Source organism: Chionomys nivalis, chromosome 2, assembly GCF_950005125.1.
Source record: "Chionomys nivalis chromosome 2, mChiNiv1.1, whole genome shotgun sequence".
Lineage (NCBI taxonomy): Eukaryota > Metazoa > Chordata > Mammalia > Rodentia > Cricetidae > Chionomys > Chionomys nivalis.
The window spans coordinates 81,242,859-81,268,981 of NC_080087.1; the positions used below are offsets into that span (position 1 = coordinate 81,242,859).

The 26,123-nt window shown below is 52.4% G+C and overlaps 1 protein-coding gene across 4 annotated transcripts; it reads left to right on the plus strand.

Moving 5' to 3' along the window:
• The first annotated feature begins 20 nt into the window (after positions 1 to 20).
• On the plus strand, positions 21 to 21,293 carry Numbl (NUMB like endocytic adaptor protein). 4 transcript variants are annotated; one of them, XM_057761498.1, is made up of 10 exons: positions 21 to 86; positions 3,616 to 3,700; positions 6,312 to 6,451; positions 8,351 to 8,425; positions 8,517 to 8,591; positions 10,192 to 10,332; positions 14,693 to 14,882; positions 16,076 to 16,381; positions 18,798 to 18,920; positions 19,902 to 21,293. In XM_057761498.1, exons 3-10 carry the CDS (start codon positions 6,326 to 6,328, stop codon positions 20,546 to 20,548), a joined length of 1,683 nt encoding a protein of 560 aa, XP_057617481.1. In that variant the 5' UTR covers positions 21 to 86; positions 3,616 to 3,700; positions 6,312 to 6,325; the 3' UTR covers positions 20,549 to 21,293. The 4 variants fall into 4 exon arrangements, with proteins under 4 accessions (XP_057617481.1, XP_057617480.1, XP_057617479.1 ...); XM_057761497.1 differs by lacking the exon at positions 21 to 86 and adding an exon at positions 315 to 538 and having other exon boundaries at positions 16,079 to 16,381; XM_057761496.1 differs by lacking the exon at positions 21 to 86 and adding an exon at positions 316 to 538.
• Positions 21,294 to 26,123: the final 4,830 nt, after the last annotated feature.

Below are 26,123 nucleotides of genomic sequence, written 5' to 3' on the forward strand. Positions count from 1 at the left end.
GAGAACCGTGGGGTTAAGCAAGATCTGAGGACGTCAAGGCGCCTCCCAAAGCAATTCTTCAGAAGCAGAACCATAGGGGATCTGAGGTCAGGGGTAACAGAAGGAAACAGAACCTGCGCCTGAACCTGGGAGGCAGTCCACCAGGGATGCGTGCAGGTTCCCGCAAGGCCAGGCCAAGAGGCGGGGCGGGGCGGGGCGGCTTCTGCATGGGAGGAGACCGGGTAGTATTTGTATGGGGGAGTGGTTTGTGGGGAGGCGGAGTCTCTTTTGCATATATAGCAGGCGGTGGGCCAATGGGCGGGGCCGGGGCGGGGCGCCGAGGGAGGGATGCTCCCCCGCCCCCGGAACGGAATCCTCCGGGGAGCCGAGCTGGCTCGCGCGCTTGCATCCCGCACCAGCCGCCGGCCCTGGGCCCGGCCCGCGTCAGATCGAGCCGCCACCGCCACAGCAGCAGCAGCACTCGGGAAGCCGGGCCCAGCCGGGGCCGCGGGAGGCGGGGGCGCCCGGGCCCTGGATGTCCCGCAGCGCGGTGGCCAGCGTGAGAAGGGCGGGCTCGGGGGGCTCGGGCCGGGGGCGGCGCCGCTGCTGATGTGGCGGAGGGTGGGAGGCGGCAGCAGCGCCCGGATGGAGAGAAGATGCCAAGACTGGAGAGGGTGGTCCTGGGTGGGGGTCCGGGAACAAGCCCCTGGCAATCCTAAACCTGCCAGACTGGGGTCTCCAGGACAGGCCATCTCTGCGAAGGCCCTGGAAATAGGGATTCTGGGATACAAATTCCCCCCAAATCAAGGACAGAGCTGCATAAATTCTAGGTACAACTCCCTGGGCAAGGTTTGGTGTTCAAGGTTCGGGACACAGTTCCCTTTATCAAGCTGAGGCCTTAACTGAGCCTATTCCAGACAAAATCCGTACTCCTCCTGCCAGAAGGGTTCTTCGAGCACAACAGCCCCCTGATCGAGATCTTGAAGATTAGCTCCCTGGATAGAACTGCCAAGGCCAAGGCTGTGGGGTGTGGGGGTCATCCAAGTACTGTCTACTCCCAGGGGTCCTGGATCCAGCCTGCCTCCCGTCCCCCCCCCCCCAAGCCCTTGGGCGGTGTCCCAGGCAAATCCCCTTCTCAAAACAAGGTCCCTGTGTCTGGAACTCCACCCCAGCATGAATAAAATAAGGAGAATTTCAGGCATTCCCCTACCCCACCTCCACCCCATGCTTAGTCAGGGGTCTCAAGACATTGGTCTCCTAGGCCACCCCCTTTGTCCCTAGGGCTGCTCAGCTGTCTAAGAGAGGCCCCACCCCGAGACAATGCTCAGCTTTCCTAGCCAGACGGATTCCCCCCACCCCCAAGGCTCCAGGATTTAGCTTGGGCTGGGGGCGGCTCCCCAGAGACCGGTGGAAACCTGTCTGCAGCCTCTGTGGTGACCAGCGGCTTTGTGTGTGGTATGGGGTGGGGGTGCAAGGGTTGGGGAGGTGGCTAGAAGTGTGACCTGGTGTTTGTGTGACTGTGTCCGTGTGTGTGTGTGTGTGTGTCCGTGTGTGTGCTTGCATTGCAGCTGGCAAGGAGAAGGAATCCTACGTTGTCTCTCTGCATGCTTGTGGTTGGATGTGCTGGTGTCCGTGGTGTGTGTGTGTGGCCCCAGTGTTTGTGTGACTGGATGTGAATGGCAGCTGCTCACTGTACAAGCTCCTCTACTTTTTGGATCATGTTTAGAGGGGTGCGTGGTTGTGGTTAGGAGGTTGTGTTTGTGCTTATGTCTTTTGTGACCCTGTGTGTGTGTACCTTGGTGTATGTCAACATCTGTGTTGGGTTCGGACTTCTGTGTGGCTGACTGAAGATGCGGGTGGAGTTGTGACAGTGTTGTTGACAGTGTTGTTAGTAGGGTTGTGACTGTGGTGATGGCCATATGTGGCACCATGTTGTGCTTATGTCTGACTGATTTTGTCTCCATGAGTGTCACCGCACTGCTGTCGTGTTTGAAGTCATATTGTGCTTGGGTTTGTGTTGTATGTCCCTAGCCATGTCTGTGTGTGTGACTGAGGTTGTACAAATAGCACTCCACCTAGCTGTGTGATACTGAGTACGAACCACAGCCACCTATGTGTGATTTGAGTTGTGAATATCTGAAACTCTTGTCTACTATGAAAGGGTAGTTGTGTGGGACTCAGCCTGCACTGGGGATACATAGGTGACCAGCTTCTATTCCTCTGTGTGTGTATGACCCAGTTGTCTGTGACCCTGGGGGACTCTATGCTGGTGTCCTAGACTGGGAGGGTGTGTGTGATTTGGTGGTGAAGTGACTGTGTTTTCCATGTAAAGCCAGCTGTAAATGCTGACTGGGTCACGCCGTTTATGTGTGCACCCAACTGTGTACTTGTGGTGTGGAGAACCGAACTGTGTGTTGTGAGATTTTGAGTATTAGTGGGGCTGTGACTTTGTGTATCTGTCCACGTGGGGTCGTGATTGATTATATGCGGCCACATTCTTGTCTACGTGACTTGAATCCTCATGGAGACTGTTTATCTGTGATAGGGTACCAGCATGACAGATGGCTGGGCACCATCGGCCCTGATGGAGAGTGATTCCATACACAACTGTTTCTGGAATGTATGTGACTGTCTGAGGCCGGTCATCCTTGGGTCCCTTGGCTTCTGGCTGATGATATGCTATGTCTGTGATGCTCGGGCTGTGGCCATCAGTGTCTACAGCGTGTGGCTGTCCATAAAAAGAGGCTGATACATAAGGGTGCTTGTCTCAGAGGAGCACGTAGTGCGTGTGATGACCAAACGTGGGCATGCCCCTGGTAGTCTGTGACTGTCAAAGTGTGTTGATGTAGCTGGTGCTGCTTGAGGGTGAATGACCTTGTGCATCTACAGCTGTGTGTTGCTGGGGTGTGGAGGGGGTGCGGGACTTGGTAAGACCAGTGTGCCTCAGTCCACATAGGTGATTGTGCTCCTGTGTGACCAAGTACTTATGGTGACCCGAAAGGTGGCCAGTCTGTATGTGTTTCTGCCTAGGGTGTGTGGCTTAGGAGACACAGCTGTCATGAGGTGTAGTTAGACATGTATCACCCGATTGCATGTGCCTGCTCCAGCTCATTGTACATAGCCAAGAGTGGATGTTATCAGTTGTTGGATTGAGTAAGTGCCTGTGGTTGGCTGAGACACACACATGCCTGTGGACACATGGAGAGCTGTGTGTGCCAGTGAGTACCAACATGTGGCCAGATGTTAGTTGTGTCTTATGACCTGAGGCACATAGCTGTTGTGATGTCTGTGTCATAAAGTGTGCGGAGATATGACCAAATTGCTAAGAAAACTGTTGGCTGCTCAGGTGTGTGTGGCTGTGTTTGTGTTTAACCCTGGACATGACAGCAGAGGGCAAAGCCACTCCCCATCATCTCCTTGGGTACCGAGGGACCCATCAGTGTCCCCCAACACACCTACTCCTTCCTGGGCCCATAGAACCAGGTGGCTGGTCTCCCTAGTAACAGTTGCTATGACTACCAGGGTTCTTACTAGGGAGCCTGAGATGGAGGGGTTGGCTAAGGTCCCAAGGTGGGGGTTGAGTAGGGGACCGAATTTCCCTCCACAAACTTCTCATCTTCTCACTCCCTTGAGCAGGGTGGACCCAGGAGACCTGGTCAGCATTTGTCCCCAGCCCCCTGTGGGGCCTTGGGGCCCCCTGAAACCTTCAGGACGGAGTCAGGTGAGTGACCAGCTTGACAAAGGACAGGGTTTGTATCATCCATGGGTCATGGTTATGGCTAGTGTGACCAGAGGAACTGCCAACCACTGTCACGCAGGCTCCGTTGTATACTTTGTTGTACACAGTGACCATCAAAGCCCCCACGGTCACAGACACACATCCTAAACCTCCACCTACAGACACCAACAACCTCCTGCACACAGTGGTTATGTACAGATCAAACTCTTGCAGGTACACACACTCAGACCTTCACACATCCAGAGATTTACAGTTCAACCTGTACATACATGATTTCCACATGCTTGTCAAATGCAGCAACAAGCATACTTCTAGATTTGCTAAGTGACTATTTATTCACACAAACACAGAGGCAGATATCTACATGTACACATATCTACAGACCCTTCCAGACAGCACACAGGCAACCACCGGCACTTGTACACCCATTCTTAGAAATACACTCAAGACATATATAGCTAGATAAGATGGTGAGGGTCTATAATCCCAGCTCTTGGGAGGCTGAGCATGAGGATCAGGAGTTCAAGTCCAGCTTTAGCTATATAGCAAGCTTGGGTCCAACATGGGCTACTTGGGACCCATCTCTAAAGCAGTAAGATGCTGGTGCTTGCTTATACTCCCAACAGCCAGGAGACAGAGGTAGGCAGAACTCTTGGAGTTTATTGTCAGCCTGGTCTACATAGCGACTTCTAGGCCAGTCAAGGGATACATAGTGAGTTGATGCTGAAGAGAAGGAGGAAGAGGAGGAGGAGGAGGAAGAGGAGGAGGAAAAGAAGAAAAGAGATATACAATGATAGTCTCCACCCAGTATGCACAGGCCAGTAGGTCCAGACATCAGTGTCTCCTTTATCTCAGGCTGGCCTTGAACTCACTATATTACCAAGTGTGTCCCTTTTTTTTTTTTTTTTTGGTTTTTCGAGACAGGGTTTCTCTGTAGCTTTGGTGCCTGTCCTAGAACTAGCTCTTGTAGACCAGGCTGGCCTCGAACTCACAGAGATCCGCCTGCCTCTGCCTCCCGAGTGCTGGGACCAAGTGTGTCCTTGAACTGATACTCCAGCCCCTTTCAAATGCTAGAAGTGAAGGCATGTGTCACCATGCCCCATTTATGCAGGCTGGAGATGGGACACACGGCTTCCTGCATGTTAGGCAAACACCATCAGCTGTGCTATGACTACAGCTCTGATGGCCACACTTCTGTAGACCGACAGCCTCACAGACAGCACCTGTGAACCCCAAAAGAGCTACGCTTTGGCTCACACTGTCACAAATAGTGCTCAGCACTCTGAGACAACAGACACTCAGTCAGCAATCACACCGATGGCCATGGTCTCAGTCCAACTACACACCCTCAGGGACACATCATTGCTTTACAGACACACTATCAGCCAGGAGAATGACCTGGGATAGCCCTGCTTTGGGTTCTGAATGAGTGAGTTTATTAAGTATAAAGCAAGCAAAAGGAAAACAATAAATATCGAGTAGCAGATAGAAGAAGTAGACAGCAGAACATCAAATGGACTCTCACCATCCAGCAGACACAGCTGGAGTGGCCAGATTGAGAAAGCAAACAAAAGCATCAACCCTCACCGAAGCCACCTACATACAGTCTCATTAGCATCTGCCCTCTTGGACATAGGCACCATCTTATGGATAACGGTCACAGACTCCCACTCAGAGGCAGCAGCTCTAAAGGACGTAGTCGTACCCTCTCACAGAAGCATTGCCCTATGGAAACCAGTCATGGAAACACCCTTCAGGGCCAACAATCCATCCAAGGCAACACTCACAGAAACCACAAGCTCTCGTAGACAGGAACTATACAGAGACATCGCATGCACCGGTGCACACACATGGCCACTCAGACACGAGTGCCCTGCAGCAGAAACCTCCAGAGATGCATGCTCACAGATAACAACCCCTCTTGTAGATGCAGGCTCCCTCACAGCCAACGCCCAAAGTCTCACGAACAGTCATTCACGTAAGGAGTCTTTTACAGCCTGCCTCCCGGACACACTGCCTCTGACTGTTGCAAGCACGCACCACCTGAGGCCTCGCTTCATCTACACTCAGCTGTCAGAGAACTGAACATCTTACATTCTCCCTCTTGCTCTCTCCCTCTCTCTCCTTTCCTGTCTCTCTCCTGTTTTCCTTGAACTTGGAGTAGACACTCTAGACTTGCAGGCTAGGCCAAGCTCTGCTACCTGGCTACGTGTTCTTATCCCTGATCACCTTCTTCACTGACCCTCGTGTCCTCAACCCCCCAGACATTATTACCCTTGACCCCTAGTCCTCAAGCTCCAGGGCCCTGACCTCTCATTCTTTGGATCTCTGTGGCTTTTCCATCATACCCCAAACCTCTGAACCCCTAAAGTCTATGACCTGTGATTCCACCCACCCAGACCTCCGTGCCCCTTGCTGTGTACCCCTGAAGCCCTGGATACACAATTCTGAAACCCTCTACATAACCAGTATCCACCGGGTGGAGCCACTCACCCACACCTGCTCCTCTAGCAAGCCCTTAGCCCTGTCACCTCATCTCCACACACTCCGTTGACCTCCATCTTTAACCCATATCCCTGTCCTGTGCCACTAGACGGGGCGGGCACCATGAACAAGTTACGGCAGAGTCTGCGGCGGAGGAAGCCAGCCTATGTGCCCGAGGCATCGCGCCCACACCAGTGGCAGGCAGACGAGGATGCAGTGCGCAAGGGCACATGCAGCTTCCCTGTCAGGGTGAGTGCACAGTATGGATCACCTGTTTTGTGCCTACGGCGTGCCTGCTGATCCCGGGGCGCTGGGCAGATTGTCCGAGGCCATTGCTGTGAGGCTGTACTGTGGGGCTCTGTGTTAGGAGCTGTGACTGGTGACTTCCAAATGCACTGGCATGGTGGCACTTGCCTGTAGTCCTAGAACACGCCCCATCACTTTGGTAGAACTGGAACCGGAGGCCCTGCGTATAAGCATGCACACACGTGCGCACACACAAAGCATCCTCCTTTATTGTTTTTAGGCTCTGTCTCTTTAAGTTGGCCTCGAACATACTCTGTACCCCAAGCTGGCTTGAACTCCAGATCCTCCCACTTCCCCCTGCATTGACCACATGCCTAACACATTCTGCCTTACACCAGCTATCACTTGGGGGATAATCCTGAGGGGCTCACAGATAACGTGCACTAAAGGTTACATAAAGGTGGCAGCATTGGCAAGGCTCTTTTCCTGTTCTGAACATTCTGGTTTACAACGTAGTCCGCTCTCCCAGGGAGGCCTGAGCTGTGGGGTTCAGCCTTTCTCACTTCTCATCTGGGAGACTAGGTCCTCAGCCTGGTTTTCTCTTCCCTAGAAGTGTACCCAAAATGTGAGGGGTTCATGTGGCAGGCACAGGAAGTACTGATGAAAGTGGGGAAAGAGTGTCAGCTAATAAGGGAGCATCTGCTAAATGAAAACAGCTTTGTACAGCAGGGAGCATGTGGCTTAGCAGGAGACACTTGCCAGTGAGGGCTGGGGTGTGGCTCAGTGGTGGAGCCCCTGCCTGGAATCCCCCAGTGAGGGGTTGGGGTGTCACTCAGTGGTAGAGCCCCTGCCTAGAATCCCCCAGTGAGGGGCTGGGGTGTGGCTCAGTGATGGAGCCCCTGCCTAGAATCCCCAGTGAGGGTCTGGGGTGTGGCTCAGTGGTAGAGCCCCTGCCTAGAATCCCCCAGTGAGGGGCTGGGGTGTGGCTCAGTGGTAGAGCCCCTTTCTAGAATCCCCCAGTGAGGGTCTGGGGTGTGGCTCAGTGGTAGAGCACTTTTCTAGCATTGTGGAAGGCCCTGGATTCCATCTCCAGCACGAGGAAGGGAGGTTATAAGGACTTAAAACTGCAACTCTGGGTAATGGAACTTAGTCTCATTCCAATTCCAGGGACAGTTATTGCATCTGCAGGAAGCCCCGATTTCCATTTGCCATCGTAGGAGGGAGAGTGGGCACGGATCTGTGCTCTGTGTGTGTGTCTTCGTGTGTGCATATTAGGGATTAAACCAATGGCCTTAGCCAAACATGGTGGCATATGCCTTAAAAAAAAAAAAAAAGCATGAGATGTGCTTTCTCTGTGTAGTTCCTATGACTTTACTAGCGCTTGCCTGTAGTCCAGGCTGACCCCTGCCTGTGGTGCACGCCTTTAATCCTAGCATTCAAGAGGCAGAGGCAGTCAGATGTCTGAGGCCAGCCTGGTCTACAGAGTTAGTAGAGTGAGTTACAGCACAGCCAGGGCTACACAGAGAAAAAGAAAGAGCCAGCAAGCCTTGTGCATGCTAGGCAAGCAGACCTCCACTGAGGTGCATCTCCAGCGCTGGGCAGCTTCCTTTTTAGCTGATGTCAGGGCGGGTAGAGCAGCCTTCATCATGTCCTCAGGCACACAGGAGCATGCTGGCCCTCAGAAGGCCGAGAGTGAGGCATGAAGGCCCAGCGACAGACAGGACCCAAATCTGTTTTCTTAGCTGTGTGTCTGGGCTAGAAGTGTGGTTCCCACCCTATGGATTGGAAATGCAGAGCGAATGACTGCACCTGATGGGCTGAGAACTGTGGCCCTGAGTATGGAGATGCTTGGTGATGCTGAGAGTGATTGATTACTGTGTTTATTTCATTCCTCCCCCTCAGTACCTGGGTCATGTGGAGGTGGAGGAGTCCCGGGGGATGCATGTTTGCGAAGATGCTGTGAAGAAGCTGAAGGCGGTGAGTGAGGGGCTGGATGCAGGGAGGGGGTAGGAGCAGATCGGAAGAGGTGATCCTGACCAGGCCGCTCTGCTCCCTGCCCTCACCCCAGATGGGCCGGAAGTCCGTGAAGTCTGTCCTGTGGGTGTCAGCCGATGGACTCCGAGTGGTGGACGACAAAACCAAGGTAGGAGGGCTGTCTTCGGGGTGGAGGGAGACTTACCCGTCCACCATGGGATGTTCCTCCCAAGGGGGCTTTCTAGACTCAGCCATGTGTTCCTGCATCAGCTTGGCTGACTGCATAGTCCTAATTCAGGACCAAGGGCTGCGGTTATTTGAGAACTGGTGTGGGGAATGGGTACCTGTGTGCACGAACTGAAGCAGCCACCTCAACGCCAGTCCCAGCCACCCTGTCACCAACTGAGAAACCCTGGGCATGAGATTTAACCCCTCTGGGCTCCCGTTGCCTCATCTTTAAAAAGAAAAAACCAGGTTGTAATAGACCCTGCCATCAAATCAGAAAGCCTGTATGTATGCATTGTGTAAGATCAGGCTGACGGGATTGTACAATGGTTAAAGCACTTGCCACGGAGGCAGGAGGACGTGAAGTGAGATTCCCAGAAGCCCACACGATTGCTAGTGTCCTCCCTGTAATTCCAACCTCAGAAAATCTCTAGAGTGAGCAGGCTAGCAAGACTAGACATATCAGTGAGCTCTGGGTTTGATTAAGAGACCCTGTCTCAATGGTTAAGATGGAAGAATGGCTGAGGATGATTACCAAGCTCAGCCCTGGCCCTTGATATGCATGTGTACACGCATGCACCCACACACACAATGGAAGGGGGAGGCGGGCGGCCGACCAGAAACACTTTCTGCCAGGAGCCGGGGTATAGTGGTACAGGTGTGTGATTCTAGCCCTAGGGAAGTTGAGGCAGGAGGATTGCAAATCCAAGGCCATCCTGGGCTTCATGCTGGAAGAAAACGAAATTTTTTAAAAGCTCAGCATATCAACAAATGTGGGTTGTTACATGTTTGGAGTTTTTGTTTAATTGGGTCCAGCATGACCCTCGTGGCCTCAAACTCACTGTTTTGCCAAAGATGGTCTTGAACTTCTGGTCCTCCTGCCTATACCTCCCAAGTGCTGGGTTGACAGGCATCCATCACCGTGCCTGGTTCTGGCCTTGCTGGGAATGCAGCCTAGGGTTTCCTATGTACTAGGCTAGAACTCTGCCACCTGAGCACATCCCAGCCCTATTTTGTGTTTAGACGAGATCCCCAGGATCCAGGGTCTGGGACTTTTTCTGAGATGGGAGTGAGAACTCTTGAACCAGGTCCTTGTGCATGGAGGCAAGTCTGTCACTGGGCCGTCACCTGAGCCCTGGGCTCTGGGCATCTGTTTGCTCTCCTTTGGCTCCCCTGACTCCAGCCTGGAGACCCCCGCCAGGAGGTGCTCAGGGCATGCTGGGTGTTGTCACCTTTGCACAGGCTGTTTCTTTGCCTGAATACTGTTCCCTGCCTTCCTGTCCAATTAATTCTTCCTGGGAGAAGAATTAATGGCACTTCCTGGCTCCTGCAGGCCCTGGAGTCCAGTCTTTCTCCTAAGTCTGTGCTTCTAGATGTCTCCTCCATCTCAGATGGATCTGATAGACCAAATCATGATCCTGGGGCAGGCTAGCCCACAGCTATCTCCATGACAGCTGGGTCCGCATTTGATTCAGGATGAGATCATGTGATGTGTGCAAGCAGCAGAGATGGTTTACACAGCCTGCCTCCTCAACCCTTCCTAGGACCTTCTTGTAGACCAGACCATCGAGAAGGTCTCCTTCTGCGCTCCTGACCGCAACCTGGACAAGGCTTTCTCCTACATATGCCGTGACGGCACCACACGCCGCTGGATCTGCCATTGCTTTCTGGCTCTCAAGGACTCCGTGAGTAGTGCAGGCCGCTGGGGTCCTCTCCCTCACGCTGCATGCCCCAAGTCCTGGGCCCTCTGGACCAGGACCTCTCATCTCAAGAAGGAAGTGTGTGCAAGTTATGGTGGCGCCTTTAATCCCAGCACTCTGGAGGCTGAGGCAGGCGGCCCTCTGTGAGTTCAAGGCCAGCCTGGTCTAAGAGCAAGTTCAGGGACATCCAGAACTGTTACACAGAGAAACCCTGTCTTGAAAAACAAACAAACAAATAAAACCCAAAAAACAAAACCAAAAGAAGAAGGAGGAGGAGGAGGAGGAGGTATGCATAGTCTCTAATGTGATGGGAGTGGGTTAGTTTATGCATACCAAGCATCAAGGAAAACATTGGTTATCATCACCCTGTATCAGTCTTAGTATTAGTGTGTGTGTGCACTCCTGACTGTATGTATATGCATCAGGTTCCTGGAACTGGAGTCACAGACAGTTGTGAGCTGCCCAGTCTGGGTGCTGGGAACTGAACCCAGGTCCTCAGCAAGAGCAGTAAGTACTCTTAATCGCTGAGCCATCTCTCTAGGCCCTGGCCTTAAACTTTTGATCTTCCTGTCTCTGTCTCCTAAATGTTAGGATTGCAGAAGGCATTCACCCTCAAGCCCAGTAGCTCCACAAGTTTTTGCTTCTGCATCAGGCACACTGGTCAATGCAGTTTTCTGCCCTAGGAGACTCCCTTGGGTCCTTCTCAATGTCTTAATTGTTTCCAGGATTCCCTCAGCCTTGGTATATTTTGTTTGTGGTTCTTTTCTTTTTTTGGAATTATTTATTTATTTTTAAAGATATTTTGGGGGTCTGGAGAGATGGCTCAGCAATTAAGAACACTTGTTGCTCTTGCAGAGTGCCAAGATTTCATTCCTATCACTCACACAGCAATTTACACCCATCCACAACTCCAGTTCCAGGACATGCGTGCAATGCACTCATATAGATGCGGACAAAACTCTCATACCCATGAAAATAAAAAAATCTTTTTTTTAAAGTAGGCTGTGTGTAGTAGTGCATACCTTTAATCCTTACATTTGCAGGGCAGAGGCAGCAGATCTCTGTGAGTTCAAGGCCAGCCTGGTCTACAGAGTGAATTTCATGCCATCCAGAGCTATATAGAGAGACCATGTATCAAAAACAAAAGAAAAAAGAAACAAAAAAATAAACAAACCACCAAAAAAGAAAAATACATAAAGATTTATTTGGGACCTGAGAGATGGAGGGTAAAGGCACTTGCTGCTAAGCCTGAGTCCCGAGTTCAATCCCCAGGATCAACATGGTGCCACACGTTCTCCCCCCCCACACACACACACACACGGTGAATGTTAAAACATTAGAATGTTTTATTTCTGTGTTGTGGGAGGAGAGTGTAATGCTTTCATCGGTTATTTACTTGCTGAGGAACAAATTGCTCCGAAATCCTGGGGCTTATAATTACACTTATTTCTCTTTTAAAATTAAATTTGCTTATGTCGTGGTGTGTGTGTGTGTGTGTGCGCGCGCGTGTGCGTGTGTCTGTGCGGTTGAGCATGACTTGTGGACCACAGTGCATGTGACCATCAGAAGACAACTTCCAGAAGTTGGTTCTTGCCTGGCTGTGGTGGCGCACGCCTTTAATCCCAGCACTTGGGAGGCAGAGGCAGGCGGATCTCTGTGAGTTCGAGATCCACCTGGTCTACAAGAGAAGTCGGTTCTCTCTTCCTATCATGTGGGGCCTGGGGATTGAACTCAGGTCACTGGCTTTTGTGCCAAGTGCTTTTACCCACTGAGCCATCTTGCTGACCCTCTCTCTGGAGTTTTTAGGAATCTGAGGGAGACCTAGCTGGGGCATCCTGGCTCCAGGGTCTCTCATTTTATCTTGACTCCTAGGTAGTACCTGGGGCTGTTACATTAGCAGACTGGCTAGTTCAACCCCACCCCCAGCTGTCAGAGAGCCTCACCCTAAACCCTCCCAGCACAGATGCCACAGGAAGACCGAAGGCTCTACAGTGAGTCTCGAGAGAACGAGACCGAAGGCTCTACAGTGAGTCTCGAGAGAAGGAGAGCAGGGGAAGGCACCAAGCATAAGTGTGCTAGTGGGAAGCTGTGTGGCCATTTTGGACATGGTCTTGACATCACCTCATCTGGCGCCAAGGGGCTGTGTTCAGTGAGCCACAGAGGTCTTTCCAGGTTCAGGGGGTGGGGTGGGCGGCGTGAACATAGCCTCCACTTCTGATGAGGGACTGAGAAGTTTTGGAAGAGCACATGGGGGTGGTGGCTATTTTTGGAAACCGTGCTTGCCCATGGTTGGTGGTGTGGATTCAGTGTCCAGCCACCTGGCTGTGTGTGGGATACTGGGCACAATGACATCGACACTATGGGGATAGCCGCAGTGGCTTCTCCAAGGGGCATTGTGGTTGTATACCGCCAGGTTTTCCACAAGGTCCCACAGTCCCTTCCTCCTGATGTGGCCATATGGGTACATTTTTTTCTGCTTGTCACTTAATTTGTCTCCTTTAGTTGGCAGCAGACTCATTTGGGCACAGGTTGTGACCTTCAGGTTTGATAGCATCCCTCTGTTCTCTTCCTTATTGCCTTGAAACAACATCTCGGAGAACAGGAAGCTGGTGATTTGGCTGGGCTGGAAGTTTTCAGGACCCACCAGTCTCCACCCTTCAGTGTTGGCTATAGGGAGACGGAGCCTTTCCTGGCTTTTTTACGTGGGTACTGAGGATTTGAACTCAGGTCCTCAGTGTCTGTAGAGCACGCGCCACAACCAACTGAGCCGTCTTCCTCAGACTTGTGTTTGACTTTTTAAGAGTCTTGTGCATAGCCCAGGCTGGCCTCAAACTTCCTGCATAGTCCAAGATAACCTTGAACAGTGCTAGGATTTCAGGCTTAGAGCACCAGGCGTAGCAGATTTTAGATAGTGATCATGGAATGCTTAGTACTTCTTCAGTTTGACTTTTAAAAAATCTTAAGTGAAACATGTAAATTGGGCATTTTGAATTGTGAATCTGGGCTTGGTTCGAGGCAGGAGACTTGAGAATATAAGACCCGCCCCCAGCTATATAGTGACCTCTAAGTCACTCTGGGCTATCTAGTCTCTCTCTCTCTCTCTCTCTCTCTCTCTCTCTCTCTCTCTCTCTCTCTAGATTAGTTTGTTTGTTTGGGAGGGGGAGTTGCTTGTTTAGTTACTTAGTTGATTTTGTTTGTTTGTTCAAACAGAGTCTCATTATATAGACCAGGCTGACCTCAAACTTCACAGAGATCCACCTTCCTCTGCCTCCCAAGTGCTGGGATTAAAGGCGTGCGCCACTCCTGACAGTTTGATTGATTTTCAAGATTGGCTTGGCTATCGTGGATCCCTCAGAATTCCATTTGAATTTCAGAAGCAGCTTTTCCATTTCTGCAAAGACACCACTGGGTTTTCGACAGAGATTTCATTAGCTGCAGCTCCCTCTGGGGAGCAGTGCTGTCGCGGCCGTTTGTCTTCCAGGCTCTCTGTCAGGCAGTCTGTAGCTTCTTTCCGGAGCGTTCTGTATTTCCAGCATAGCTACCTTGTGCCCCCGTGGTTATATTTACTTGTGTGTGTGGACATGAATGTGTGGGCTTGCTTGTAGAGGCCAGAGGTCAGCACGGGAGACCTTTTCTCATGCTTCCTACCTGATTTTTGTTTTCTTCCTTTCATTTGTTTCTTTTTCCAGTTTCCCTGTGTAGCCATGGCTGTTCTGGAACTCACTCTGTAGATCAAGCTGGTCTCAAACTCACAGCCGTTGTCAGACTTGACAGGAAATATCTCAGCCTGCTGAGCCATCTCACCTCCACAGTTCATTCCCCCCTCCCTTGAGACAGGGCTTCACTATGTAGCCCAGGCTATCCTGGAACTCACTATGTAGGTCAGGCTGGCTTTGAACTCACAGAGACCCACCAATCTCTGCTTCCTACATGCTGGGATTATTTGACTACACACCATGCCCAGCTTGATTTTTTGAGCATGGCTCTCTATGCTGCCCAGGCTGGTCAGGATTTTCCCGGCTCAAGTGATTGTCCTGTCTCAGCCTCCCAAGTAACTAGGATTACTGCATCTAACTTCTTGTTTAGGGAGTGAGGACGTAGGCTCTCACTGTCATCCAAACTGGCTTCGAACCCTGGATCCTCCTGCCTCAGCTTTTGAAGTTCTGGCGTTAGATAGAGTGATGGCCTGTAACCCAGCTGCATCCCCGCTCAAGGCTCTACGCTTTGCTCATCTGGTTGGCAGATAAACACTCAAGTCCAGAGAGGCGAAGGGATTGGGCTGGGGTCCCCTGGCTGCAGACATCCTGACCTGGTGTGACCTTTCTAACCGGGCCACCTCCTGCAGGGCGAGAGGCTGAGCCACGCTGTGGGCTGTGCGTTCGCTGCCTGCCTGGAAAGGAAGCAGCGGCGGGAGAAAGAGTGTGGAGTGACGGCTGCCTTCGACGCCAGTCGCACCAGCTTTGCCCGAGAGGGCTCCTTCCGCCTGTCGGGGGGCAGCAGGCCTGCAGAGCGTGAGGCTGGGGACAAGAAGAAAGGTGGGTGCTGCACACATTGGGGGAAGAGTGGCAGGTGCGGCGGGCTCATCTAGGGGTCCCTGCAGAGGACTTGGAGTTTTCAACGCAGGGCACCAGCAACAAATGCTGGTATATTAGCAGGGAGCATCTCAATTTTAAGAATTCATGGGACAACATTCTGCATTTTGAAGTGGAGAGTCCAAACTACTCAGAGACAGGGGGACTCCCAGGGTGGAAGGAACCCAGACTGAAGAGTTAGAACAAATTGGAAAGGTTCTGAAAGGATAATGTGAGCTAAACCAAGTCTAGAATCGGGTTTGAGAAAGAACCGTGGAGGAGGGAGGGGAGCAGAACAGTAAGAGAGAGGGAAACGGGGTGGGAGGGTGCAGAGAAAGACACAGCACAGGAGATTCCAGGGGAGCTCCAGGGTCATCCCGCCCCTTTGGAGACCTGTGCCTTTACTAATCACCTCAGTTTTCATATCTATAAAATGGCTATAGTCCTGCCCATGCGAGTGGTTGTGTGATTTGGATGAGTTAACATTTGCAAGGCTCCTGGGGCAGTGTCTCACAGGTATTCGTGTACCAAGTAAATGAAAATGGTCAGGAAAAGAAAGAGGGCCCAAGCGGGGATGAGAGCAACTGAGAACAGGAAGCTAGAGAGATGGAGGGTCAGGCTAGAGGACAATTTCCCAGTGGCCTCCTGAGGAAATGATCTTGGCTTGGGTGGGCCAACTTTTCAGAGTCTGGGGGATGGGATGTGGGGGGTGACAAGGTAGCTCTAGGGAGTGACCAAGAAGACCAGGTGGGGCTGGATTATAGCTCAGTGGTAGGGGACTTCCTTAGAATCCCCCAGTGAGGGACAGGGGCGTGGCTCAGTGGTAGAACCCCTGTCTAGAATCTCCCAGTGAGGGACTGGGGTGTGGCTCAGGGGTAGAGCCTCTGTCTAGAATGCCCCAGAGAGGGGCTGGGGTGTGGCTCAGTGGTAGAACCCCTGCCTAGAATCCCCCAGTGAGGGGCTGGGGTGTGGCTCAGTGGTAGAGCCCCTGCCTAGAATCCCCCAGTGAGGGGCTGGGGTGTAGCTTAGCAGAGACTGCTTGGCTACTACGCACAGTACCCAGGGTTCCATCCCCAGCACTATGAGCACAAGGCCTGTTGGCCTGGTTTCCAATGCCTTAAGTGAGGTAACTAACAAGCTGTCTATTGTGTCTTTAGCAGAGGCAGCAGCCGCTCCCGCTGTGCCTCCTGGCCCTGCCCAGCCTGGGCATGTGTCCCCAACACCAGCTACCACATCCCCTGGTGAAAAGGGGGAGGCAGGCACCCCAGTGGCCGCAGGCACCACTGCTGCTGCCATTCCCCGGCGCCACGCACCTCTGGAGCAGCTGGTTCGCCAGGGCTCCTTTCGTGGGTTCCCGGCGCTCAGCCAGAAAAACTCACCTTTCAAACGTCAGCTGAGCCTGCGATTGAACGAGCTGCCGTCCACCCTGCAGCGCCGTACAGACTTCCAGGTGAAGGGCACAGGTGAGCCCTTGGATCAGGAGGAAGGACATCAGAATCCACCAGCACTGTCTGATGGGGGCAAGGGGTAGAGGAGAGATGCTCTAGATTGTGATTGATTAGCACTGTCTGCCAGGGGCCGAGGTTAAGCGTGTGGAACATATGGTCGTTAACAGTGTCTGCCGTGGGCAAGGACTAGAAGAGCGCTAGCACAAACATGATGGATAAGTCATGCCTGCTGCGGGCAAAGCGTGTCAGCTGGGCTTAGTGCAGACAGCCGTAGACGTGTAGTGCACACAGCCATAGACGTGTAGTGCAGACAGCCATAGACGTGTAGTGCGGACAGCCGTAGACGTGTAGTGCAGTCATGGTCAGTTAACAGTGCCTGCGGTTACTCAGGGAACAGACAAGGTGGCACACATTTTGTCTCCTTCAGGCAGGTAAGTCTACCACAGGCAAGGGAAAGACATCGCAACGTGGATGTCCTTTATGTCCGGGACAAAAGCACCATAGTTTAATGCTCTTTCCAAACATTTGATGGATAGATCTATGACCTGTATTAAGTGATTGATAAAAGGATCTCTCTGGCTCAGGAGAGGACCACAGTGGATTCGCAATGTCTGCCTTGGTCGGGGAGAGTAGAGGGATAGCCTGATATCCTGATGTCTGATGTGATTGGAGATCCTTTTGGAGCATGACAGTAGGCTACACAATTAATTCAGCAAAACTTTCCCTGGAGCAGGCAGGGACAGCAGCATATATCCTGTGTTTGCCTAAGGGAGACTTCCAGAGTGTGGTCAACAGAATTACAAAATCTGTCCAAGTAGCGGGTGGGTGAGCAAAGAGCACAGTGGAGGTGGGGCGCCGGGGAAGCATTGTGTTTGATTATTAATGTCTGTCCTGGGCTGGGGAAAGGAAAGAGGTGCTGTTTGTCGTGACCTAAGACACCAGGAGCCCAGCGTTCCAGAGGCAGAAGGATCATGATTTCAAGGACAGCCTGGGTTACCTAGCAAGATCCTGTCTGTGGAAGCCATGTCTGCTGTGGGCTGGGAGATGAAAGACTTGACACAGTGCTGTGCTGTTGCCATAGGAAACAGGCAAGGGGCTGTGAGAGGTCCTGAGGCCATGAGTCCGACTCTCACTGCTGGCTCCCAGGGCTGCGGAGGTGGATCTGGAGGGTGTTGATTCGTTTCCACTGGGCGAAGGTCAGATGACTGCATATTGAAAGTGATATGTCCTCCATGTCCTGCAGAACTCCTTGGCTTGTCACACACCCTCACATTTGCTGTCTTCATGCACCATGGCATCAGACACACATGGAGTTTGTCATCCGTATGCTTGAGATGGCAAGCTTCCCAAGCCTCCACTCCTGGGGCCAGTTGCACACTCACCCGAGAGTGAGTATCTATGCAGAAATTTCACATTCTGACGTACATGCCACAGAAACTGGAAGTCACAAACTCAGAGTTACATATGTGCAGAAATCACATACACACTGAAGTTGCACATACACCAGAAAGGAGCACTCAGAAGTTACGTGTCTGGATTTACACCTTTAAAATGCCCCACACTTAGCTTCACACAAGCTCAGAAATCCCCTGCATGCCTTCTCTCTCTCTCTCTCTCTCTCTCTCTCTCTCTCTCTCTCTCTCTCTCTCTCTCTCACACACACACACACACACACACACACACACGTCTACTGCACAGGTAGACTCTGCACCACACACCTCAACCTCCATCACTCTTGGAAGCCACACCCTCAGACCCTGCCTTGCCTTGTTGGACGAACACATGCAGTTATTAAGGAAATGGTTGTAGAGACTACGTCACACTCACCTTGTGCCCTTGAAGACAGCATAGAGAGCTATTGCTCTCCACACGTGCCAGGCTGTGGCTTCTCTAAACCGTGCCTTTGTTCTTCCCAGGCTCGTATGAGACCCCCATGCCTGTTCTGTGTCTCCTGTCTTGCTGGCATAGTTTCATTTCCACCATGATGATGTATGTGCCGAGCGAGGCCAGGAGGGGTGACCAGGGACTCCCCAGCCAGCGAGCATCCACATGGCCAGCGTGCATTCCTTCAGATTGGATGCAGATCCTCCATGCATCTGCTGTACGTCTGGCAGAGTGCACTATTTAGTTAATGCACATGGGCAGACTCATCATCTCTTCCGGGTGTTGTCACTCAGATCTTGAGATCCTGGTTTGGGGTCACTGTGACGGTCAGTTACCTGATGCCACATACTGGCTCTTGTTGTTGCTCCACTCTCTGGTCACACACATCCATGTGCGCAGTTATTTTAGTGGCCATGGTCACCTAGTGCCCTGCATATTTCTGGAAACAAAGACTAGGTCGTGCGGGGGTCCTGAGGACACAGAGGAAAGGCAGCTTGCGGCAGGCCAGAAGCTGTTTGCTCATCTCTGCCATTCTGTAACATCACAGTGCCTGAGATGGAGCCTCCTGGTGCCAGTGACAGTGATGGCATCAATGCTCTGTGCACACAGATCAGCTCATCCTTTGCCAGTGCTGGAGTGCCAGCGTCAGGGCCACCATCTGCCACAACAGGTAGGAGCAGCCCTCCCCCGGGCCGCCACTCTCCAGTGGCTCTCTTGCGTTCCTTTACACCTGAAGGGCCACCTTGGGAATCCTAGGGACAGATGGTTCAGAGCGAGAATCTTAGAACTGTGTATTGTCTCAGAGCCGCAGGATTACTTTAGAGCCATTATGTTGCCTTGGGACTGTGGGATGAGCTTAGACTTAGAGGAATGGGATTGCCCCAGGACCCTGTATCATCTTTGTGCTGTTGGATCATTTGAGAACCATGGGATTGCCTCAGAGCCACACGATCATTTGAGAACAACAGATCACCTGAGAGCCGGGGCTTCTCCGAGCTCTGAAGTTTCTCTGAATCTCAAACATTGAAAATGTACCCCCACAACCTTAGCAAGATACAAACTCAAGGCAGTGAGATCTTCCTGTATTGGGTAGTCTGAGAAAGACTTGTGCATCGTAGAATCTTAGCCTCTGGAAATAGTGCCAGACATGCTAGAATTAAGGCAAATCTTTTATAAAAAATTATTTATTATTTATCCAGTGTTCTGCCTGCATGTATGCCTGCAGGCCAGAAGAGGGCACCAAATCTCATTACAGATGGTTGTGAGCCACCATGTGGTTGCTGGGAATTGAACTCAGGACCTCTGGAAAAACAGCCAGTGCTCTTGACTTCTGAGGCATCTCTCCAGCCCCCCCCCCCCGCCCCCATGGTTATCATTAACAGCAGATTCAGGGCAGGCAGGGGAAGGACATTGGGCTGTGGGTGTAGTGTGTTGATCTGTTTAGATCCATCAAGGGCTGTAGAGTCTCCAAACTGTCCTTTCTCCCCTCTGCAAACCTGCTGAGTTAAGGTGAAGTCATCTGGACAGTGGGGCAGGACTGAGCGGGGCTTCACAGACGGTCTTGCTGTAGAACCCAGGCTTTGGTCCCCAAGCCACCCTGACTCCTGGGTTTCTTCGTGGCAACCTATACCTTTCACTTGCCTCTCTCCAGGAACTTCTGCCTGGGGCGAGCCCTCCATACCCCCTGCAGCTGCCTTCCAGCCCGGGCACAAGCGGACACCTTCAGAGGCTGAGCGATGGCTGGAGGAAGTGTCCCAAGTGGCTAAAGCGCAGCAGCAGCAACAGCAGCAGCAGCAGCAGCAGCAAGCAGCCTCCGTGCCACCAATGCCCACCATGGCCCCCACCCTTCCACCCTTTTCTGCCCCCGTGGGGCCCTTTGACACTGCAGCTGCCCAGGTGGCTGTGTTCTTGCCACCCACACACATGCAGCCTCCATTCGTGCCCGCCTACCCAGGCCTGGGTTATCCACCCATGCCCCGGGTGCCAGTGGTGGGCATCACACCTTCACAGATGGTGGCCAATGCCTTCTGCTCAGCTGCCCAGCTTCAGCCCCAACCTGCCACATTGCTTGGAAAAGCCGGGGCCTTCCCCCCACCTGCTGCACCCAGCGCCCCTGGTGGCCAGGCCCGTCCACGCCCCAATGGGGCGCCTTGGCCCCCAGAGCCAGCGCCTGCCCCAGCCCCTGAGTTGGACCCCTTTGAGGCCCAGTGGGCAGCATTAGAAGGCAAACCCGCTGTGGAGAAGCCCTCTAACCCCTTCTCTGGTGACTTGCAGAAGACCTTCGAGATTGAACTGTAGCCCATGTTGCCCTGCTCCCACTTCATCAGCCCCAGGTGCACCACACTCAGGAGGGGAGGCCCAGCCTCTCCCCTATTGCTGCTCCCCGGGCTGCGCCCCTCACCACACCCTCTAAGCCCTTCTCTCCGCCACCCCTCACAAACCACTACAGAACCAATATTGTGATGCCTAGGTTGCGCCAAGATGGAATTCAGGGATGGACCCAGCCTGGCTAAGGGAACCATTTCACTGTCGGACTTAGGCTGGTGGTGCCCCTTCCCCAACCCCAGATGCGGAATACCCTCGGTTCAAGCAACTTTCCCCAGTTTCTGTTGCCCTTCCACCTTTCAGTGTTGGGCAGAATGGAGGAGGGATGTCCACTTAGGGGCGCTCCCCGGCCCACCTCAAGCCTGGTCATCCCCTCCCCGCCCCGTACACACAGCACAAGCCAAGGGCTTCCCCTCTGCCCACGCTGCGTTCACTGCCAATGCTGTGCTTGCCCAGTCCCCCTCCCCCATTCGGGGACCATGTCTTCCGTAGGGCCGAGGTCTCATGGGGTGGGGCCCGACAGGGGACCCAGGAGAGGGGGAGGGGGGAGGGACAAAGACGCTCAGTTACCTCATGTCGGTGCCCGCTGGGGAGGGGTCCCAGAAGAGGAGGAAGGGGTGCCTGGCGGGTACTTTTCTATCTTTTATTTCCAGATTTTTTTTGTATCTAAACTTGCAGATTTGTATTATACAAGGACAGTCAATAAAGGAAGAATATAATGGTGGCCGTTGGGAGAGTGAGGTGTGTGTAGGGAAGGTTGCAGTTGTGGGACCTTTCCACTTGCCAGGCATGGCTATCCCTGTCTGTGATACCAGTATTAGGAACCTGGAAGCAGGGGGACCCCGGGTTCAAAGTCGATTTCAGCTACCGTTATCTGAGGCCATCTTGGACTACATGAGACCCTGTCTCAAAGAAAACCTTTCCCCTTTTACCAATTTAAAAATATCCCTGAGCGGTGTCCCACAGACCTATCATGTGGCTCCTAGAGGGAGCCCAGAATTAATAAACCCTTAATTGTTAACAGATTTGAGACGAGGAATCAGAAGGACACGTTGTGAGTTCCTGTTGATGAGTTCAATATCAACATTCCAAGGCTCATCCGTGTGTTTCTTGGACCACACTGGGAAATGTCTGTCAGCTGCACTTTCTGGAACTAGGGCCAAAGTTTCCTTGGCAGTTTCTGTGTGTTTTGTTTTTCATTTGTTTGTTTTGACAGACAGGGTCTCACTATGTAGCTCTGGCCGGCCTAGAACTCAGATCCGCCTGCCTCTGCCTTCCGATGCTGGCATTCAGGTGTGGGATTGTCACTAGACAGATTTTGGCAAGCCTTTCTTTCCTGCGACCAGGACAGTTTTTCCCAGAGCTGCCCCTCAGCAGCCCTGCGTGTGGAGGGCACCAGGGATGGCTTCACAGATGGGCATCTGTCTTGGGTAGGGTTTATGGCTGTGAAGAGACACCCTGACCACAACTCTTACAAAGGAAAGCGTTTAACTGGGCCTGGCTTACAGTTCAGAGTTTAGTCCATTATCATCCTGGCGGGAACCATGGTTGCATGCAGGTAGACAGGTGCTGAGAGTTCTACATCTGGATCCACAGGCAGCAGGAAGAGACTGAGGCACACTAGGCCAGGCTTGAGCATCTGGGATTGCAAAGCCCTCCCCCAGTGACATTTCCCCCAACTGCTACGCCTACTCCAACAAGACCACACCTCCCGATAGTGCCAGACTCTATGCCTATGGGATCCTTTCATTCAAACTTTTGGCTTCTCACCAGGACCTCCCTAACCAACCCCACCACCACACACACACACGCACACACACATACACACACTGGATCAGCTTCTCTCCCATTGCTTGGGTGGCGCTTCTTGCTCTTCTGAGCCAGTTGGTCTGCACAGATATCACAGACCAGTCCCCCGACTCCCACCCCCTTTTCCCAGACTGGGTAGTCAGAATGGACCCAGGAAAAAGCCTGGTGTAGCACGCGATTATAATCCCAGCACCCTAGAGGCTGAAACAGGAGGACGGTTGAGTTCAAAGGCCAGCCAGGGCAATGTAACGAGACCCTGTTTATAAACATCAGAATAGAACCAGGAGACCCGGAGTTAAGGCTTCTGACCTATGGTAGCCTATCCCCAACAATCATAGTGACCAACTCCATACTGACTTTGTTTTCGGGGACATCCTTTCAGCCCATTTCTGTACCCCCTGCATTTCATCATTTATGCCCGGGCAATGCTTTACCATGCATGGGCAGCCCATTTATGGCGGTTTCCGTTGTTCCTATCCCGGGCAGTCCTAGATGCGTGTGTTATTCTCATGCCCATGGTTCCACAGTCTTCCTTTATGCTTCCTTTATGTCTTCCGGTAGCAGCCTCCTCAGTGGCGGAGACTGGAAATGACCAGCTAGGTCCCCTGGAAACCTGGGGAATTTAGTACCTGGGTGGAAAGAGGTTCAGCTAGTCCGCTAAAGGCTACCACACAAAGAGGAAGTGACCTGGTCAGTCATCCTCATCAACCCAGACCATGAAACCCAATGTGGACACGTTTAACCCCAATAAAGGAAGGTCCCCTTCTTAGCGCTTAGGAAATCTCCCCTCCCTCACAGCTGTGGAGCCCAGGATCAACCAGGGTTCTTAATCAAGCTGGGAGAATCTGGGTTCCGGAGATGTTCTGGGAAGCTCCACCCTCCAGATGTTGGAGTGTCTCGCCCCCACGGGCGGCCACCCCAAGCACAACCCCCCTGGTCTGTGAGAGCCTTGCGCTGGCATCCTGCTACAGCGACGGAAGCGTAGGGCTGAGGCTGGAACGGGATGGAACAGCGCCCCCTAGTTGCCATGGCTGCGCCAGCCGGAGTAGCCTAAGGGCTGGCTTTGCAAACGAGCTCCACTCACAAGGAGACATCATTTTTGGAAAAAACAACTGTCGTCTGAGCCAGGAGCAACGTTATCCCTGAAGCCCTGGCTCAGCGGCTTGGTCCTCTGGGAGTCCTCGTTGACGCCCCCAGTTCAGATCTGGCGATTCTGCTGAACTCCCTCTGCCTGTGACCCCCACACCCCATCCCCATTTTCTTGCCTGCATCTACTATTCCGTCCTGTGATCTTTTTCATTCCTCACCCCACCTTTTCCTCTACCTTCACCCCCGTGCTGCCTGTGTGTGCCATCCTACTCCAGACTTTTTCCCTGCTCCCCTATCCAACCTCCTAACCTCTACCTGTACCCCCATCCTGCTCCCAACTCTGCCTGCTTCCTATCCCACCCTCAACTGTGTTCCTTATCCTTATTCCACCCTAATTCCCCACCGCGACCCTTGACTCTGCCAAGGAGTATCACTCCAGCCTCACAGCAGTTTTATTAATATATAATGTCCTGGGGGTGGGGTATGGAGATGGCTAGCGGTTAAGAGCATTGACTACTCTTCCCCCCCACCCCCCAGACAGGGTTTCTCTGTAGTTTTGGAGCCTGTTTTGGAGCCTGCACTGGTACTAGCTCTGGTAGACCAAGCTGGCCTTGAACTCTCAGAGATCCACCTGCTTCCACCTCCCGAGTGCTGGGATTAAAGGCGTGCAACTCCACCAACCGGCTAAGAGCATTGACTACTCTTGCAGAGGACCCAGGTCCCAGCATCCATGTGGCGCCTGTAACCCCAGTTCCAGGCGATCCAACGCCCTCTTCTGGTCTCTGCAGGCACTGCACTGCGTGTGATGCACAGACACCAGACACTGGACGCCAGACACCAGGCTCACTGTACATGGTGCACAGACACAGACATGTAGGCAGAAATACCCATACCCATAAAATAAAAACAAATACATCTGGGGCTGGAGAGATGGCTCAGAGGCTGAGAGCCATCCACTCAGACCTCATCAACTGTGACTAGCTGCTCTTCCAGAGGTCATGAGTTCAATTCCTAGCAACCATATAGTGGCTCACAACCATCTATGATGAGATCTGGTGCCCTCTTCTGGTGTGCAGGTATACATGCAGCCAGTACACTGTATACATAATAAATAAAATCTTTTAAAAATAAACTAAATAAGATAAATACATCCAAAACAAGATATGATCTACTTATAAAAATCACATTTTCATTGCTCTAATGACCTGAGGTGATTTTACAGTTGAACATCCATCACCAAGATTCATTCCAGAAAGATCTCATCAGCCATGTGTAGTTCTTGTCCCTACCCCAGGCAGCTGCCAATTATATTCACATCTTCGTCCCGCCCCCGCCACACCCAGGTGGGGAAATACTTCTTTTGCATGCTAAGGTTTTGCAGAGACACATATAGAATTTACCCGCAGAGAATTCAGAAGTCTAGCTGGGGCATGGCTAGCTACTGAATAGCCCTTGCTACACAAGTCCGGCGCCCTGAATTTGAGTCGCAGAAGCAACTGCTGAGGATGGCCTCTGACCTCCATACGTGTGCTGTGGCACACACACGTGCACCTCAGCTGCTGAAGACGACCTCTGACCTCCGTACGTGTGCTGTGACACACACACGTGCACCTCAGCTGCTGAGGACGACCTCTGACCTCTGTATGTGTGCTGTGGCACACACACATACACCTCAGCTGCTGAGGACAGCCTCTGACCTCCATACGTGTGCTGTGGCACACACATGTGCACCAAGTAATAACTTTGAAGAGTCATGTTGAGACAGCTAATGTGGAAAATATGTCTGCTCACTCCCTCATTATTCATGTAAACATGATGTGGGACTGGAGAGATGGCTGAGGGTTTAGGTCATGCCGCCAAATGACAGCTTGAGCGCCATTCCCTTCCCACCCCTAACCTCCACATGTGCACTGTGATGCACTCCGTCACACACACACACAGCAGAAGAGGGACAGCGCTTGACATTTATCTATTTACTTATTTGTCTAGGAGCAGAGTCTCCCGTGCTCTGATCTGACTTGTTTGCGGTAGGAGGGAGGATGGATTGTAGGGTGGCCCATGAGGGAGATATGACAGGCACCGAGGTGACAAGCCGTGGTGAGTTAGATCTGGCTGGGAGAAGAGTAGGAGCTGGACTGTGATTAGGAGCTAAATTCATCAGGTGGAACACATCCATAGTGCGCGATGATGTGCGTCTGGAGGAACACACCAGTAGAGTGTGATGATGCGCGTCGGGAGGAACACACCCATAGAGCACGATGATGTGCGTCTGGAGGAAAGGAACACACCCGTAGAGCGTGATGATGTGCGTCTGGAGGAACACACCCGTAGAGCGTGATAATGTGCGTCTGGAGGAACACACCCGTAGAGTGTGATGATGCGCGTCTGGAGGAACACACCCGTACGTAGAGTGTGATGATACGCGTCTGGACTGTAGCTCTCAGTGAGTTCCTGGGTGGGGAAGGACTGCTTATGAAGGAGAATGCCCTCATTCCTGGTAATGACTGCTGAAATTCTTGGCATCAAAGGCCACAAGATAACGGCAAGCAATTTTTTTTTTCCGCCAAGACAGGGTTTCTCTGTGTAACAGCTCTGTCCTGTCCTGAAGTCACGCTGTAGATCAGGCTGGCCTCGAACTCACAGAGATCCG